Source organism: Cupressus sempervirens, chromosome 1 (assembly GCF_028749045.1).
Source record: "Cupressus sempervirens isolate cs-2001-9-10 chromosome 1, ASM2874904v1, whole genome shotgun sequence".
Taxonomy (NCBI): Eukaryota; Viridiplantae; Streptophyta; class Pinopsida; order Cupressales; family Cupressaceae; genus Cupressus; species Cupressus sempervirens.
In genome coordinates this window covers 620,815,349-620,834,125 of record NC_143118.1, presented here as the reverse complement: position 1 = coordinate 620,834,125, position 18,777 = coordinate 620,815,349, and the positions used below count along the sequence as shown (strand labels likewise).

At 34.2% G+C, this 18,777-nt stretch overlaps 1 protein-coding gene and 1 long non-coding RNA gene across 3 annotated transcripts in view; one reads left to right on the top strand and one right to left on the bottom strand.

Moving 5' to 3' along the window:
* Positions 1-18,777, top strand: part of LOC149579446 (uncharacterized) — a 280,294-nt gene that overhangs the window by 128,200 nt on the left and 133,317 nt on the right. Inside the window, exon 8 of the mRNA XM_089832825.1 lies at positions 12,939-13,029. Within this exon, the coding sequence (XP_089688951.1) occupies positions 12,939-13,029 (91 nt within the window). The remainder of the gene's footprint in view (positions 1-12,938; positions 13,030-18,777) is intronic.
* The window catches only part of LOC149579447 (uncharacterized), a 236,246-nt gene that overhangs the window by 140,910 nt on the left and 76,559 nt on the right, over positions 1-18,777 (bottom strand). For both annotated transcript variants that reach the window (XR_016365072.1, XR_016365073.1), the window contains one exon: positions 213-293. This is a non-coding gene — a long non-coding RNA (uncharacterized LOC149579447). The remainder of the gene's footprint in view (positions 1-212; positions 294-18,777) is intronic.

Genomic DNA, 18,777 nt, shown 5'->3' with positions numbered 1-18,777 from the left:
AAAGTAAGATATTATATTCATTCTAAAATAATATTCAGTATTTGCGTAATAGAGCAAATCATGAAAAGAATTTAAATGCTGAAAGTAATTTTCTCCCACACATTTGACTGTGAGAGTAGTCCCTACGTGCTGATATACACCTATACTCTATTGAAATCAGTAACATGAAAGAAGAGTAAGAGGAGAAAAAGGTCATGGGCACCAATCATTGCCTGTAATGACTGGTGAAGTGGCATCCATCCGCATCCACCTTCCTGTTATTCTGGACTTCGCCTTTTCCGTGCTTCCAATCCCTGCATCCATAAAAGAGAATAGGTTAGATCCAACGGATCTAAGCAATACTGATAGCTCACTTCATCTCACTTTCATCATCCTACATGCTATTCATCTCAGTAAAATACAGGCATACATCAGCAATTAGAGAGATCAATCAGAAAAAAATTAAAGTATTAAAGGGACAATTCATCTTTGTTTTGAAACCTTTTACTTATTAAGAGCTGGTGAAAACAAGACAGGTGTAGCAGATAGAGATTGATATGCAAATTAATAGCAGAAAAATATAAGTATCAAAGGGACAAACTAGCCTTAGTCTGAAACCTTTTACTTAAAGCAAGTGTAAAAGCAATAAAAGCATATCAAGAAATGCATAAACAACTAAAAGAGAGCAGAGTGAGTAAATCAAATATCATTATCAGATAAGGATCAGAGCAGGTAGCTAGTAGAGGTCTGAATTTTAAGAAGTATGATATGTGGTGTAAAAAGGAGAAGGAACGGATGTTACAGAAACGTGCTATTGATGCAAGCAATGTTCAAAGATTTTACTAAAATCTTTTGTGACGTAGGATTTCATACACAGCAAAGAGGCAAAACATCAACTCTAGTATGAATCTTTCCTTTCAGTAAAGCGAAAACAGGTTAAGCAATATAATCAATATAATCAATGCAGTACCTCAATATATTTTTTGGCAAGAAGATACGGTGTCTGTTTTTCATGCACAGCAGGCAACTTTCAGCAATGAAAGTAGGGACTGATAGAGAAAATCTGGTGTGACAGCTGAAAGAAAACTCTCATTAATTTTGTTCAAGCACCAATATAGAGTTAAAGCAAATGGAGTATCACAGTCACATACAGGTTTCTTGCAAATGGCTTAATGAAATGTCATATGAAGCTGAGGAAAACAAAGGGGGAATTCATGGATATTTCAATCACAGTAGAAAATCTTTTCAAAATATAACACAGTTTTGAGAGAGGTATAGCATCTATATATTTGATAGCCTACAGCAGAAACAGAAGGTGGGAAAATGCTTAAAAGGACAAAACAAGCAAGAAACCCTCATTATAAACCACAGATCTGAGATAGGTTTGAATATTTTGGTAAGTTTTAGAACCCGGATGGAGAAGGTGTAGCTACAGCCCGACTTGGTAAAATGATGTATCTATTTTGTACAGCAAGAAGATCATAAATATATCAATAAACAGTGACCAGGTATTGTATCTTTTAGCTTGATAAATCCTTTTCAAAGCTTAGTAAATGGTGCCCAGATACAGCAAAAGAAAGAAAAGATGAACAACTGGAATCATTTTTCTTAGATACCCATGAAGCAAGGAAGTTTCCACAAGAAGATGAGGAGGAAAAGGATAAAACCCAGCTACAGGTTTTGCAAATATTTTGATATACAGCAACAAGAAGGATTTTAAGACAGCTGTAGTTCATTTTTATACTTATGCTTATCCATGAAACGAGCTAAGACCAAAAAGAGAAGAGAAACTTACTTTCAGCTTTTACGTGCCAAATAAAACACTATCAGCAAGAAATGAACACTCGGGGGTTACGTTAGTAGCAAAAAATCTGTTAACAAGCAACAGCAGGCAAAAAGGTCCAGTTTGGAGAACATTCAAAGCTAACATTTAAAGATAATATTTGCTAGAAAAGAGATTTTCTCAAAGCTAAAGCAAAGAGGCTTATCTTTTGCTGGCTGCAAATAGACGTTTCCAGCCATAACACAAGCAAGCTGTGACATTATACAGCTGAAGAGCAGAAAGGAAGGATTTGAAAAACAACTCTCAGCTTCAAACTGCAGCGTTATCAGCAGAGAATACATAAACGACCTCAAATAAGCATCTCCAGCTACAACGTGACCAGAGGCGTTTTACTAAGCAAAGGATTTGAAGATATTATTCATGGCTGTCATGTTTCTTGGCGTCGAATGTGGAGTCCACTTCCAGCACGATACAGGCGGCTAGGGTTAAAGGAAACCCTCAGTTTCTCTTACGCAAGGTGCGAAAATAAGATGAGATAAAATCCAAACATCTGCCTTTCCTTTACAAACTCACCCTTTATAAAATTTGATAAAATTTTCGGGTCCGGCCACATGAGGGGAGTTGAAGATATTTTCCTTGCATGGGTTTGATAATGCGACTTGCATTATTCTTTATGTTTTTGCATATATTTGTTAAAGGTTGTTAAGCTTTAAGTTGATCATTAGCTAATAAATCTTAAATCGCAAATCTTAAAATTAATGCAAGAAAATAGGGATAAATTCTTAAATAAAAGACTTCTCTTTATTTTATTTTATTTTTATTGCATTGATACTTAAAAGATGTAATTATTATTATTTTTAATTGATATCCTTATAAATCAATTATTAAAAATAATAAATATTCATGCAATTAAAATAATAATAATAATAAATAGAGCTAAGACAAGTAAAAGAGAAGTCGGTATTTTTTTTAATGCCAAAATTCAAGGGGGCAATTGCGGTTGATTATGGAGACAACTGAAGGTTTCAGAATGTATTATGGGGTGATTTTTGGAAGTTTAGGGAGCTTTTTCTAGTTTTTCTCATGCATGGATAATGGAACCTCAATTTGGGGTATTTTTGAGCATGATTTTGGAGTTTTAGCAGTTTTTAAATAATGAGTTAACTCATTATTTTGACCCAGCTTTTCTGCTTGGAGGCAGTTGTATTGTTTATATATACTCCTCTTATTGTTGAGGAAAGGGTTCAGATTTGGAGAAGAAGTGCTCATGTGATTCCCATTCTTAGCAATTTTTGTCTGGGTTTTTCTGATCCATATGCAGATGTACTGTTTTTGAGGCCTTTGATCGAAATAAAAGTTTTTCCTTGGGATCAAATTTGGAGTTAACAGATTAAGTTGTATGCGTGGAGGTGATGGATATTATTCAAATTGTGTTTTTCATAATAGACCTGTCTGAATGATGTCTTATCTTGTATCTTCTTTATTCGAAATAGCTGTTCATAGGTTTTGAGTTGTGTTTTCATAATTGATATATTCGATTGTGAATCAATTTTCCTTTCGTATATTTTCAAGTTATAAAACTTCTCTTAAATTATTGATATGAATCAGCAGATCTTCAAAAAAGGGTTTCTTGTGAATGTCTTGTCAAATCTTTCATTGTGTCTCAAGTATAGCAGTAATCTGTGTTATCAATTTTGGTGTATCACCTTACTTCTTTAAGTTTTTCGAGTTTTAAGTCATCCTTTTACCCTTTTCCATCTGAAAGTTTTTCACATTTCCTTTAAGTATAAGTAAGGTATAAGATATATTATACAGGAACCGGCCTAGGAGCCGGAGGTTTAGCCAAGTTATAAGTTACCCACAACTTCTGGTTGATCCCATGTTTCTCCAAAATCGCTGCAAGTTTTAGGACTTAAAGCAAATTTCAAGGTGCAGATTTTGGAGATAACAGGAAAATTGTCAAACACTTCCAATACGATCTCTATGCTTTCTGTTTGTGAGTTTCAGACTGATTATGCTTGCTTGAAATGATATCAAAGGGAATCGAAAAGCCTGTAATTGATTACTACTATATCTAAGAAAAGAACTAAATGCATGTGCTATTCTCTTTTGGCTTTTCAAATGCATATAGATGAATTCTAAATGAAAAATGTGCACTTATAGCCAATTGATATTTTGTCAAACGATTGGCATACAACTATTATGCTGATCATATATGCTATTAGATGGATGTTTCGTCAAACAAATGGCATGCAACATATATCTCTTTATTTGAATTCATTCCCATGTACAATATTACTATGAATTTGCCAAGACAAATGGGTGTACAATAATGACTACAACAATGCCAAATCTGATACTGAGTAATCACTTACAACAGCAAAATTATATGCCTAAGATTACAATGCAAACTACTAATAGTTACAAGAGGAACCTGGTAATAGTGATGCCCATAGATGGAGATGAAAGTTGCAGTCGGAATCAAGCATAAATACCGTAGCGCAACATTGTTCACGCGTACTATAGCAGCGAAAAATACATGTATTCTCCAATTTGAGCACAAATAGAACTCCAGAATGAAGCTCTCTTGAATGCCAAATTTAGTGGATATTTCACCACCTCAAATGGTCAATGCTGAAGAATTGACGCTCTCCAATGGTTAACTGAAATCAGAAACCCTTAGTTTCTTCTCCCAAGTTTATATTAAATGCAATTGACATAAGCGGACGCCTAACAACAAAGCTCTTGCCTCTGTTTATTCTTTTCCTTCACCTTTTTAGTAGGAAATTAAATATTATTTAATTGCACTCTCTATAAGCTTCCCCCTTTCTAATACAATAATCAGTTGTGCTTCTAGAAAATGCACTCTCTAGAAGCTTCCCCCTTTCTAATACAATAATTAGTTGTGCTTCTAGAAAATTAAATTAATTAAATATAGTTACCTTTAGATTTATTTATTTGACTTCAATTTAATTTATTTCTCCTTATTTCTCCACTTAGTCAGAGAATAAAAAATTAAGAACTCCATTGAGGGTCTAAAAGATGGGGAACATTACAGTCTGCCCTTCTTGAAATTACTTGTCATCAAAAAATCCAGCAACACAATGAACTCCAACCTACACCTAGATCCCAAATGAAGTAGTATGTGACACCCCTGTCAACAATGAACCAACTGCATATGACTATCATCATCAGGACCAACACCATAACTTGTAGTCTAACACTCAAAACCTGTGTTAATGATGTAGGAGTGAGAATATCATTGGAAGAAAACCCCACAAAAAAAAATCTTCATCTTGGTCCCCACCCATATAATATATGCTGGACTGGAATCCTAATCAACAATCCCTTGAATAGACGTAACTATAGAAGAACCATATGCACTCATGCCAACTGTATCAACAATATGTGTAGCCACATGAAAATCTATGGATATAGGAACATTACTGAATGCTACAACACAAAATGAAATCTTTACAGATGGTGAAAACTGAGCCCAACTCCACTCAGGTGAGTGATCAACATCAACCTCATACATCAGATTTTCATAAGACAATGTTGCATCCATGTTGAACATAGTACAGTCCATGAAGTGAATATCAACACTTTGTTGATCAATAGTATAACATGACTCTGTCACTATATCACTCACCTCATTAGCAATAACAAGTGTACTATAATCCAAGCACACATCTACAACTGCATGCATATTGCTAAACTCCTCATTGGATGGCTCAACCAACACCGAAGTGGCTGTTTATATGATAGTATCCTTGCATGCTTGTAATGACCCCTACCAATAGGCCACTAAAAACCTCTAATGCTGAACTGGAAAATTTTGTCAAACACTTCACATACATGGGTCATATGACTGATATAATATTTCAGTTTGCTTTAATGACACTTTTCTTCAATTAGCATCAATGAGAATTTTTGCAAGAGGCTCAAAATTGACTAAACAATGGCCTAACATTAATGTGCAACTTATTTTGACAATATTCAAAGCATATATGTGACTAAGACTACTTGCAATATGCAGCTACAGAAAATAGTAATTATGACAAACACTTTGGATGCAACCTATGATAGCATTAATGCACTTATAGCCAAGTGGCATTAATACAAACATTTGGTATGCAAAATTATAACATTATTTATGCCAAAAAGAGAACCTATAGCCAATTGACATTTTGTCAAACAATTGGTATGCAAACTAATAAGCTGTTCATGAATGATAAATACATATTCAATTACAACTATGTCAGACCAGCAACTTATGGTTCCTTTATTGCACATATAATGTCAACTACAATGCTGGTATGAAATGGCCAAGACTCTTGGCTTATATCTACAAGAATAATGCTTAGATCTGATACAAACTTTCACCTATAGCCTTATCTTCTAATATGCAGCTAAATGATAAAAATGCGTAAAATATCCAAAGGAACCTGATTGTAGATGGCTGTAATAATTTTTACCAATGTTGCCTTTTCGCTTTGCTTTTTTCAGATTTGCTTTTTCGCTTTTCTTTTTCGGATTTGCTTTTTTCGCTTGCTTTTTTTGGATCTGCTTTTTCGGATCTACTTTTTCGGACTGCTTTTTCGGATCTGCTTTTTTAGATTGCTTTTTTGGACTGCTTTTTCAGATCTTCTTTTTTCCTCTTGCAACCAAAAACTCAAACCCTCAGGTATGTTTGAGTATACAAATTAAGTTCAACTTGAAATGGCTGAGTGCCACTTCCAAAGGGCAACCCTTCAGAGGATCTTTCACCCCCTCAGTTATGCAATCGCTTGGGAGGTATCGTTCCCAATGATTAAGCTGAATACTTGCAGGCCTTCAAGCTCCACAAATGCTCAGGTAGACACAATAGAGAAAATAAACTTGGATGATAGACAATGAGCCCTCCATACCTATATATTCTTTTTCTCCACTTTCTCCGGAAACTTCTGAAACATTATTTTATTTTATCTGTTAAGTGACTTTATAAAATATTTTATAATTCAAGTCATTTTATTAAATTAATTAAATATAAAGTTATCTTTTAATATTTATTTATTTGATAACTTTATAAATAATTAACTTAATACCACTTATTTATTTAATTAAAATAATTAATTAGTCATCCTCATAAAATATTCATTATTTTGGACAACTTAATTAATTACATTAATTAAATCAAATTACCTCCAAAATGGGGACATGACAATGCTCCTACTCCCACTATCGTTGCATTACCATCAAATCATAGTAACGAGAATCGCCCAAAAATCGCCTGAATCGGCGATTCTGCGACCAGATTCATGTTGGGTGATTTTTTTTGCATCGTGAATCGGTATCGCTGATTTCTGGGCCATGAATCGCCTAAATCGCCGATTCAAGCTATTCTTGTAAAAATTGCCAAAATCGGCCATGAATCGCCCGCAGCCTGTAAAAAGGGAAGTTGAAATTTAAAAAAAAATCACTTATTTTTTTCACTTTGTTTTTGACCAATTCTCTTTGTTATAACCCTCTAAGACCTACCTTACACGCCTTTCTCATAGGCAAACTGGATACTCAGAGGCTGAGGTTGAGGCTGCAGCAGAGCTAGAGGATGATGATGAGGATGATGAGGCTTGAGCTGGAGCCTTGTTTTTATATTTTGTTTACACTGTATAGATATTGATAGTGATACTGAATCATTGATACTGATAGACATGTTTCAAACTTTCATGGATCTTCATCTTAGATTTATACATACATTTATGATTCGATGTCTTATAGATCTTCATGATTTCATCTTACTTATTCTATGATTTGAATCATTATGATCATTTGTTTTTTATTTACTTCAGCTAGCATACAATTTACATTTTAGTACATCATGATAACATAGTTACGTATGTGATAGATTTTATGTTTCATGTTTATGTATGTTAGATTCTATTTGATGATGTTATAATGTTTTTAAGTTATATTCAATAAAGGGTGCATGAAATAAGTCTTAAATTGTTAAAATCTTTACATTTAAAATGTTTTTTCAAATTTGCCAATTCATCGCCGATTCATCGGCAATTCACCTCCGATTCATGATTCGATTCGGCCGTGCCGATTCCGATACGATTCCGATTCACGTTACTTTGCATCAAATACATGATCCAAGGAACTCATTCCAACAACTGCATCATTTGGCTTAACCTGACATGAATTCTCATCACATTCCACCTCAATTGTGCCCAACTCATGTAGTGTCTCATAAGAAATGTCTTACAAATTTGAAGTCGCAATTGTATCATCACACTTCGCTCTTTGAAAAAGCGATATCATGCTCTACTCAAATCTCAGATTCAAAATCAATTGGATCATTCGTTTTTGATTTTGATTCATTTCATTCACTAACACATCCGATTGTTTCCCAATACCCTGTATCTCAGAATATCCATCCCTTGGTGGAGAAGTACGCCCTCTACGGGTATAATGAATTTCAAGTCTTTTGTCACCATCCATAATGCTGAAAACCAAGCCCTCTACCTGTGGGTTGAAAGAAAAGTGATTAGTGTGATGCTGATAAAAACTCCCAATCTCTGAGGGCTCATCATCATCAAAGTGGGAATCAGAAGATGGCTCCAATCTTTGACTCCAAACTATTGGTCGGACAAGATCTTGGGCAACCCTCTCAGCAAACCCAACCACAAAATCCCTATTGGGAAGCATTGTAGCCAAGGTCTCTACAATCTTCCTCACCAATCATCGTATAGCACGAGAGCCCCGAATGAGAGTAGCTTTAGATATACTGTATGAAACCTCTTGCAAATCCAAGCTCTCAAGAAAAATTTTCATGAATGACTCAGTAAAGTAAAAACTATATGTGGAAGCATCAATCTGCTCCCCGCAATCCATAGCCGATCCCTTTGAAAATGTGACAATGCCAACTGTACAATACTACCAGCCATATGAAAAGAAGAAATTGATTCACTTCTAGTAGAAGGAAGCAAATCACCATGAGAGCCCATCTCCACTGATTCTCTCACCTCCTCTGTACATGCTACATTCATATCCTGGACAAATGTGATCACCATATCATTACGTCCCTCATCCTCAATCATAGAAGCAAACTTACCACCAACCACAATATGTAACTGAACAGGGTCTGTGGTTGGTGTCTACTATACCCGTTCTAACTCCATGACAACCTCATCCAATTGTGGTTGTGACTCCTGAAGAGCCAATTGAGTATACTAAAGAGAGTCCACGGTCACTTCAAGCTCCCGGGTGAGCTAAACCGCCTCCTCTTTTCCTAACAACATCTCATAATAGGTGCTACCCCACTCTAGAAGGTAATCCCTGTTAGTAACTAACTGAGAGTAACTATTCTTCAAGATCCTAACAGCCTCTCGAAGCACATGAACCTCTATTAGAGAAAGAGTACTATCACCATGCTCATCAAATATAGGAGCACCCCAACTAGATGTAGCTAACATTTGACGGATAGCATCATAATGCTCAAGAGCTAAAGAAATATTACTATCACTCACCTTCAGCTTACAAGTCACATGATGCCTCTGTAATCCTTGACTCTATGCAAGCTCTCTATCTCACTAACTACACTGAGATAGGAAACTGAATTAGAATTGTCCACCACAAGATCACTCATACATGTGCTATCATCCTTGCACCACTTTGCATTCAAGATACAGCTACTATGTACCTCAAACAACTCCTCATCCGAATTAATGGGAGCCCTCATAGTATCAAACCCCTCGCATGTCTCAGCTTGCACCTCAATAATAAGATCCTGTAAACATTGATCTTGGAACCCATCCAAAACCTCCTCGGATTCATCACCCAATTTTTGAGAAGGGGTGTCATACCCCATACATCTCATAGCATCATCAAATGGATCATCAAATGTGTCCATACTATTTGTGTCGACATCTCTTGACAAAGCCTCAACTATGGACTCCTGACTCTGCACACATGACTCAACACTAGGTTGCGAACCAGTAATACTAGAGCATAAACCCACAACTACTGACTCCTTTGAAACACCCACATTACCATCATAGCTGAGTGACTCTATACATGCCTCTGTCCCACCTAAGGAAGCAACTGCCTCTTGCACTGTAGCAACACCATGAGATCTCACATACAAATCTCCAATAATAATCCTTTCCTTGAGAGAACTGAAAGTATCAGTGGTAACAACTGCATCAACTATCTACACTAACTGTAACAACTGCTCTAGGAGCCTTAACGTGCTGAAGCTCAGTGCTGCTATTCTCAGTTGCCACTAAACCACATGTCCCTGTGAAATAAGTTCATCGTCAACACTATAGATAGGACTAGTAGGTGTCGTACTAAATGTAGGTAAATTTGCATTAGGGACTCCTGTTGGGGAAAACTCAAGCTTCCTTCCTTGTAACCTCGATATCGGCCTTCTAAAGGCAGAAACCATATACCTTGTTGCCCTTTCAATTTTCTCTAGATTCGACAAGCTCTTTGTCAATCTCTATTGACGAAGCTTAAGTTTCTCCATACTTTCTTACAAAGCATTCATCTTCTCACTAACTTCCTAATTACTCCACCGACTTCTAGAATTGCTAGCCCTCCTATGTCCATTCATGGCTAGAAAATAGTAGAGTGCTAGTCACTCTAAATGCAACAAAAAATCTGACAATAATTAATATTTTCCTACCCCATAGAATGACAAGAAACTGCTCTGATACCACTATAATAACCCCAACCGGTTATAACTTCGTGAAACACCAAATCCTTCTCAAATTCAATTGTTTGACATTTTGTCAAACACTTTGCAAGCAAGCTCTGATACCACTGTAATATCCCTTGACAATTCGAACCTCAACTCATTGATTTGTTGGTCAAGAAAAATTGTTAAACACTTCCAATACGATTTCTATGCTTGTTGTTTGTGAGTTTCAGAGTGATTATGCTTGCATGAAATGATATCAAAGGGAATCAAAAAGATTGTAATTGATTACTACTATATCTAAGAAAAGAACTAAATGCATATGCAATTCTCTTTTGGCTTTTCAAATGCATATAGATGAATTCTAAATGAAAAATGTGCGCTTACAGCCAATTGGTATTTTGTCAAACGATTGGCATACAACTATTATGCTGATCATATATGCTATTAGATGGACATTTCATCAAACAAATGGTATGCAACATATATTTCCTTATTTGAATTCATTCCCATGTACAATGTTGCTTTGAATTTGCCAAGACAAATAGGCTTACAATAATGACTACAACAATGCCAAATCTGATACTGAGTTATCACTTACAACAGCAAAACTATAATGCAAGCTACTAATAGTTGCAAGAGGAACTTGATAATAGTGATGCCCATGGACGGAGATGAAAGTTGCAATCGGAATCAAGCATAAATACTATAGCGCAACATTGTTCATGCGTATTGTAGCAGCCAAAAATAAATGTATTCTCCAATTTGAGCACAAATAGAACTCCAGAATGAAGCTCTCTTGAATGCCAAATTCAATGGATATTTCACCACCTCAAATGGTTGCAACACTAAAAAATTGACGCTCTCCAATGGCTAACTAAAATCAGAAACCTTTAGTTTCTTCTCCCAAGTTTATATCAAATGCAATTGACAATAATCGGATGCCTAACAATGAAACTCTTGCCTCTATTTATTCTTTTCCTTCACCCTTCGAAGAGGAAATAAAATATTATTTAATTGCACTCTCTAGAAGCTTCCCATTTTCCAATACAATAACTAGTTGCGCTTTTAGAAAATACACTCTCTAGAAGCTTCCCCCTTTCCAATACAATAATTAGTTGTGCTTATAGAAAATTAAATTAATTAAATATAAAATCACCTTTAGATTAATTTATTTATTGACTTTAATTTAATTTATTTCTCCTTATTTCTCCATTTAGCCTTCGGAGAATGAAAAGCTAAGAACTCCTTTGAGGGTCTAAAAGATAGGGGAACATTACAAGAACCATGGAAGCCTGTCTGTTCATATTCCTGTAACAGGAAAGCTCTCCTAGCATATTTTTTGCTGTCAAAAGAGACATTCCTTTGGCATGAATCTTTATTTGAATGGAAATCTGGACCTTCAGAAAATGCATTGGAGATTCCCATCTCTCTTGGCATGAGTATTGTGGTGGAGAGCCTGTGGAAATTGTAATACATCGCCAACCCATTGCATGGTTTGAAAATATAAATCACTGCCCTCTCAAAGTTGGCTTTGAAACATGGTTAGAACTTGTAAAACTCTACTTTTGGTTCTCTTCTGTAGTTAAGAGCAAATTGATAAAGTAGTTTATAACTTAGTAATGTTTTCCCATATAAGTTCTCAAATGTTCATGATTCTCATTAGTTTATTAAAAATTCTATGAAAGTCATTAGAAACATGGCTACATAAAATTCTGATCTTGGAAACTTTATGATATGAAGAACTGTGTTATCAGATTCTCTATTGTTTTATTCATAATCCATTAATTTTTAGTGAGATTTCCAAACAAGCGCCTGTTTTAAACTTTATGCAATATTGTTGAACTCAGAGCAGCAATAAGAACAACTACAATCAGAAATTTTATAATCAGTAAAAAGAGAGTTCTTTGGGTTCTTGCTTATGGGAAGAGTATCATTATGGTTTTAATCACTCGAAACAGCTTATCTTGAAAGTTATAGCCCTAGTACATTAAGTATGTTGGTGCCATTTATCTAAAAGAATATCCTTAGTGTGGATGTTTCAGCTATTTGGTTTTAGGGTCTATCCTAGTAGCCCTATAGAAGCTTCTTTTGGCTTTGCTCTCAAATTTTTCCTAGACTAGAATCTCAGAAATTTAAATTCTATGCTTTGGACCTGTCAGTTTGATTAAATTTAATAATGATATTTAATTGGTTCAGATACTCTGTATATTCTTAAGTGTAATAGGCCTTTAATTCTTAGTTCTTTTTTTATTAATGAAATTAGATAAATTTCTTATTATGGATGTAGATCCTTATCATTTTTAAGTATATACTTCCACTTTTCTTAATAAATATAATTTTATGCACTTACGAGAATGTTTTATTATTTTTATAGAAGAGCCATCTTTTTATAGATTTTGTTTCTGTTTAATATTACATGTGTTTAAACTTTATTTCTGTCATTCATCTAAATAGTATAAGTTTTTGTAATTGTATCCTAATATTTTGCAGGTCTCACGAACAAATGTCAGCAAAAATGATAGACTACATTGTTGATGAACATAATATTGACATTGATTCTTCAAATCTTAAAAGAGTCAAGGCAAGTTCATGGTGTTATTCACATGAAAAATCTTTCTATTTATGCTCATTTTTAAATGTTTGATATCATTTTCTTCCTACATAATCTCAATGTTAATATATTTTGGTTACACACATTCAATAGCATTACCGTTACCATATATCCTAAATGCAAGTTTTCTTAGCATAATTTGCTTGAACACGAAGATTTCTTGAAAAATACCTTCTTTTTATGGCATTTTCAATATTTATATTTTATAAACTATATCAAATTGCACTTCACGATTCTCTCTTTCAAAAAGTATTTTGTGTAAGAGATGGAACAAAACACCTAGATAATGCTAGCATGCAGGTTTATCCATCACAACCACAGAACTCATACATGCAGATGGAAGTATAATCTGCAATGAAGTCTGAACAATATTCTAGTAGTCTTGTAACATTGATATGGAAAATAAAAGTTTAAAAACAATGCTGATATATTTTTATTTTGGCTGTAAAACAGGGGCCATAGAGGGCATTGATGTTTTTCCACAGATTAAAAGTCATAAAGATCACCAATGATTCCCAGAATGCATCAGAATTTTTCTCAATCGATTAAGATCCATAACAGCTACACAATTGACCTTTAACCTAAACAGATTTGAACATGATTAACTTACGCCCAATTCTATCATATCAGATTTATTACAATGCTGGCAAGAGACATTAATTGCCTCAAGGATGAGAGAATGATGTTTATGGGTTGGAATCAGACATGGAATTTGGGGTATAGGATATTTTTCAAACCCAAGTAGCTAACCAATGGGCCTTCTTTCTAAAGTCCTTTCTTTAGTCATTTCAAACATTCTTTAGGAGTTACAAGATTCTTTGTGAGTGTTTGGTTTATTGAGATATTCAATATTAACTTATAGATCTGATTGTGTGTGAATTTTTAAGAATCAATGTTTTGGATCACACTCCGTGGTCCATCATCTTGCAATTTTTTTGGCCCCTATATTCTTGCACATCTTAATGATGCATCACAAAGTGTGATTTGAAATATTGAAGCAAAAAATTTGTGCACAATCAAATCCAAAAGTTACTATTGAATACATACGGATTGTGCAAATCTGAAAAAAATAGATTTATCGAAATAGTTTTTTGACAATGGCAAACTATTATATGTGTCAAGATTGTAATGTTCCCCTCATGTATGATCATTTTGTGAACAACTTGTAAAGTTTCTACAACTTCTGAACAACCAAACTGATATAATGGCTTTCTAAACTTGCTGAAGATGGTCTTTAAATATATCAGACCTGTATACTAAGAGTTACTTGGTGTATGATACTTATTCTGAAAATGTTTTATACTTGCTACAAATTGTATAGGGCAGTAATGCTAAAGGAGCAGACCTTATGTTTTCCGTGTGTCCTTTATCCACATTCTTACCGCTTATTTATATGGTACTCAAGAGGCATTTCCTTTCTAAGGACATGACTCTTTCCAAGTCGGCCCTATATAAATTAATAAATTTCTTGCCAAGATTGGTGTCTCAAAGATATATAATTAGTTAGTAAATATACTAACTAAAATTATGCAAATCGAACATTATAATATCTTTGCAAGGAAGATGCCGATTAGGTTAAATTATATAAGACATAAGAGGCCAATCCTTTCAAGGGTCGTCATGCTTTATTAGATCTTGTACGATCTGCAGTTCAAATCAGTATGATATCACAGTTACATAGAATTAATACTCCCTCTTAACTTGATAATCATACCGAGAGATAACATATCTAGCACTATCAATTAAGATAAGCATAGATTGATACTCTAAATCTATCTAAATCTTCTAAGCATGCAGTATCATTAACACATAATACTATGTCATATTACTATACCTGTGATATGACTTATCACTTATACTTGTGATAACAGTATTGCATAAAATGCAATACACAGGATAAAATCTAGAGAGTGATTAAATTCTTCCTTTATCCAAGTTGTGACTCATAGGTATTGGCAGGCCTATATCATGATCTTGAGTTAAGATCTACCAGTACACAGGATAAAATCCGGAGAATAATTAAATTCTTCCTTTATCCAAGTTGTGACTCATAGGTATAGAATTGTCTACATAACAATGTGATCTCTCATAATGTCTTTTATACAAGTATTCATTAACTTAGAGATCGTCACCTCTTAGATAATGAATACAAATGGTGAAACCCATAACAATCAGTAGCTTGACGATAATAATTTTAACTCAAAATTATTTAATTAATAATTAAAGAATACAAATGTATTACAATTCAACCATACCAAGTATTTTTTTGAAGTTATCTATCTTTACTCGAGAGAGAGGTTTTGTAAGAATATATCCTCCCTGATCTACAGTGCAAATGTATTCTAACTTTATAGTATTCTTGTCTATCATATCTCTTACATAATGGTAAGGAATTTCAATATGCTTGGACCTGTCATGAAAAACTGGATTCAGAGAAAGCTTGATGGAACTTTGATGATCACAGTGAATAATAGTAGGATTCATGGGTTGACCAAATAATCCCACAAGTAACTTTCTAAGCCACACTACTTTCTGAGAGGCCATTGTTGCTATAACGTATTTAGCTTCCATAGAACTTTGTGCTATTGATGCCTGCTTTCTGCATATCCATGATATCATTGCTGAGTCTAAATTGAAACAACATCCTAAACTGCTTTTCCTATTAGTAACACTTCCAGCCTAATCTAAATCTGTGTACCTATGTTAAGTCCAATTCAAATTTTTCATACTTGAGTCCAAGGCTAAGAGTGCCTTGTAAGTATCTCATAATGTGTTTGACTGCAACCAGGTGAATCTCCTTTGGCTCACACTTAAACTGACTTAAAGCATTAACATCATAGCAAATATCAGGTCTTATATTTAACAAGTACACAAGAGATCCAATCATCTATCTATAAAGAGTAGAATCTATGGAGGGTGATTCTATTGCTGCTTCTTTAAATTTGTGTAGATTATTCTCCATAGGAGAAGACATATGTCTGCAATTCCACATTCCAAATCTCTTCAAGATGTCTAATGTATACTTTCCTTGATTAAGTATGATGCTGTTAGAGTTCTGCCATACTTTCAGTCTTAGGAAGTAATGAAGGATTCCTAAATCTTTCATTTCAAATTCTCTGATTAGATCTTTCTTGCATTGGTCAATAAGATGATCATCACGTATTATTAGTAAATCATCAACATATAGTATCAAAATTATCATATCATCTTTATGCTTTTTATAATAGAGATTTGGATGAGCTTCACTCTTGGAGAATCCTAAACTAGAGAGATACTTATCAATTCTTTCATACCATGCCCTTGGAGCCTATTTAAGCCCACAAAGAGCTTTCTTGAGCTTGCAAACAAAGACTTTAGGGTTATGAGTTTCAAATCCTTCAGGTTGTTCCAAATATACCTCTTCTGTAATCTTTCCATTCAGAAATGTTGTTTCCACATCCATTTGAATTTGATGTACTTTCTATCCATTTGATGTTGCAATAGCTAGGAATGCTCTTAGAGAGGTGTATCTGGCAATTGGAGCAAAGGTTTCTTCATAATCAATTCCCTTCTTTTGAGAGAATCCTCTGGTTACAAATATGGCTTTATATTTTTCAATGCTATTGTAAGCAACATGCTTGATTTTAAATATCCACTTAGAAGAAACAATAAATTTTCCTTCAGGCCTAGGAACAATTTTCCAAATATCATTCTTAATAATGGATTGGTATTCTTCCATCATAGCATCCTTCCAAGCTATATGTTTAATAGCATCTAAAACATTGGTTGGTTCTGAAACATTGTTAGTTTTTTTAGTGCTCTCTTGAAATGGTCTTTTGGTGTTCTTACCCAGAGCACATTCTTTGCATATGCTTGAATGATTTTTATTCAACTTAGGTAAACTAGTAACCATCTTCTCCATACTTGTTAAGGCTTTGAAGTTTAGATGTCCTAACCTTTTATGCCACATTTCATTTATATTAGCAACTTCATGAATTAAAGCTTGAATAGGGTCTATGTTTAATTCATACAAGTATCTCTTTCTTTGACCAATCAACTTTGATTTCTTAAATGAAGAGTTCTTAGATTAGGTCATTACTTTACCGTCTATGAATGCAACATTATTTCCATCATCTTCAAGTGTTGTAATAGAAATTATATTCTTCTTTATTTCTGGTACATATTCTTTTGAGATGGAGAGAAATACCCGATCTCAGTTTCAAGGTGCAATTCCCAATTTTTTTGACTAAATGAGTGGAATTATCATCCATGGTAACTTCATTATTAACTTCTTCTGATATTGAGTCTAGTACTTCTTTGTATTCTATAATGTGTCGAGATGATCCACTATTAATTGCCCATTCTTTGCTTGATACTTCATTTGATAGTGCAATATACAATATACATTTCTCAGAATCATAGTTTCTTCTTTCCTAGTAAAATTTGTATAGTTTACTTGTTGCTTTGTATTCTCAGGACAATTAGATCTATAGTGTCCAAATTTTTCAAATTTGAAGCATTCTATTTTGGATAAATCTCTCTTAGGTTAGTCATTTCTTTGATTACCCTTCTTCTTCTTGAAATGCTTCTTTTTACCTTTATAGAAATTTGTGTTGAGAACATAAAGTTCTTCATCTTTAGTTTTCAATTTTCCTCGTTTCTTAAGTTTCCTAGATTCTTCTTGAAGGAAAACTCTTTTAAGTCTGTTGAAGTCTGGAAGATTGTCTTTAGCACTTACTCCTTGTGAGAATGTTTCCCATGAATTTGGTAACCCATCTATAGCCATAAGTGTTAGCTCTTTTTCTTCAATTATGGTCCCTATACTTGCAAGTTCATCTCTTAGACTAGCCACCCATAGGAAGTATGAATTCATAGATTCGACCTTCTTTATCTTTATATGATCTAGTTTTCTTTTCAGTGCAAGGGTTCTAGTTATATTGTTAACCTCATATGCATTTAATAATGCACTCATCATATTAAATGTTGTTTGATGTTTCATTAGCATAGGTAGTATTTCATTTTTAACTCCATCTAATATGATTTGCATGGCTTTCCTATTTCCTTTACTCCAGATAGTTTTATGAGGATCAGCATAAGGTTGCTTGGATTCTTTATCAACAAACTATTTCGCATCATTGTCTTCAAGAATCATCATAATTCTGAATTTCCAAGCAACGAAGTGTTCTTTTCCATCAAACCTGTCTTCGGGTCTGATTGTGCTAGCCAATGAAGGTAGAAGGATGTTGCTAGATATTTTTAATCTGATTGTCAATTTGCAGAGCCTAGGCTTGACTACCAAAGCTCTGATACCATGTAAAGTTTCTGCAACTTCTGAACAATTGATCTCTTCATTGTAATTCATCACGCAATCATTAATCTTGCATATTGTATTCATTTTTGCACTTGAGGAATATAGTAGTTCTTTCTCGCTACCCTTGTTTGTGGAATATACTTTTGTTTTGTTGTTTGATCACAGGTGCTTGTGTTGAGAACTTTAGCATGGTACCAGAGTATGGAATCAGCAAAACCCTTCTCAAGATTTGAGGGTTTATTTTCTCCATGATGTGTAGGGTCTTAAAATTTGTGTTTTTATGTGAATTTGTATTTGGGTAATTTTTTTCTTGATCTTTAGAGCTTCATAGACCTTATAGTCATGTTTGCACCATCCTAAAACCCTAAGATTCATTGTTTTTAATCACATTTTGAGTAGTTTAGAGTTTGGTTGGTGTTTGTGGGAAC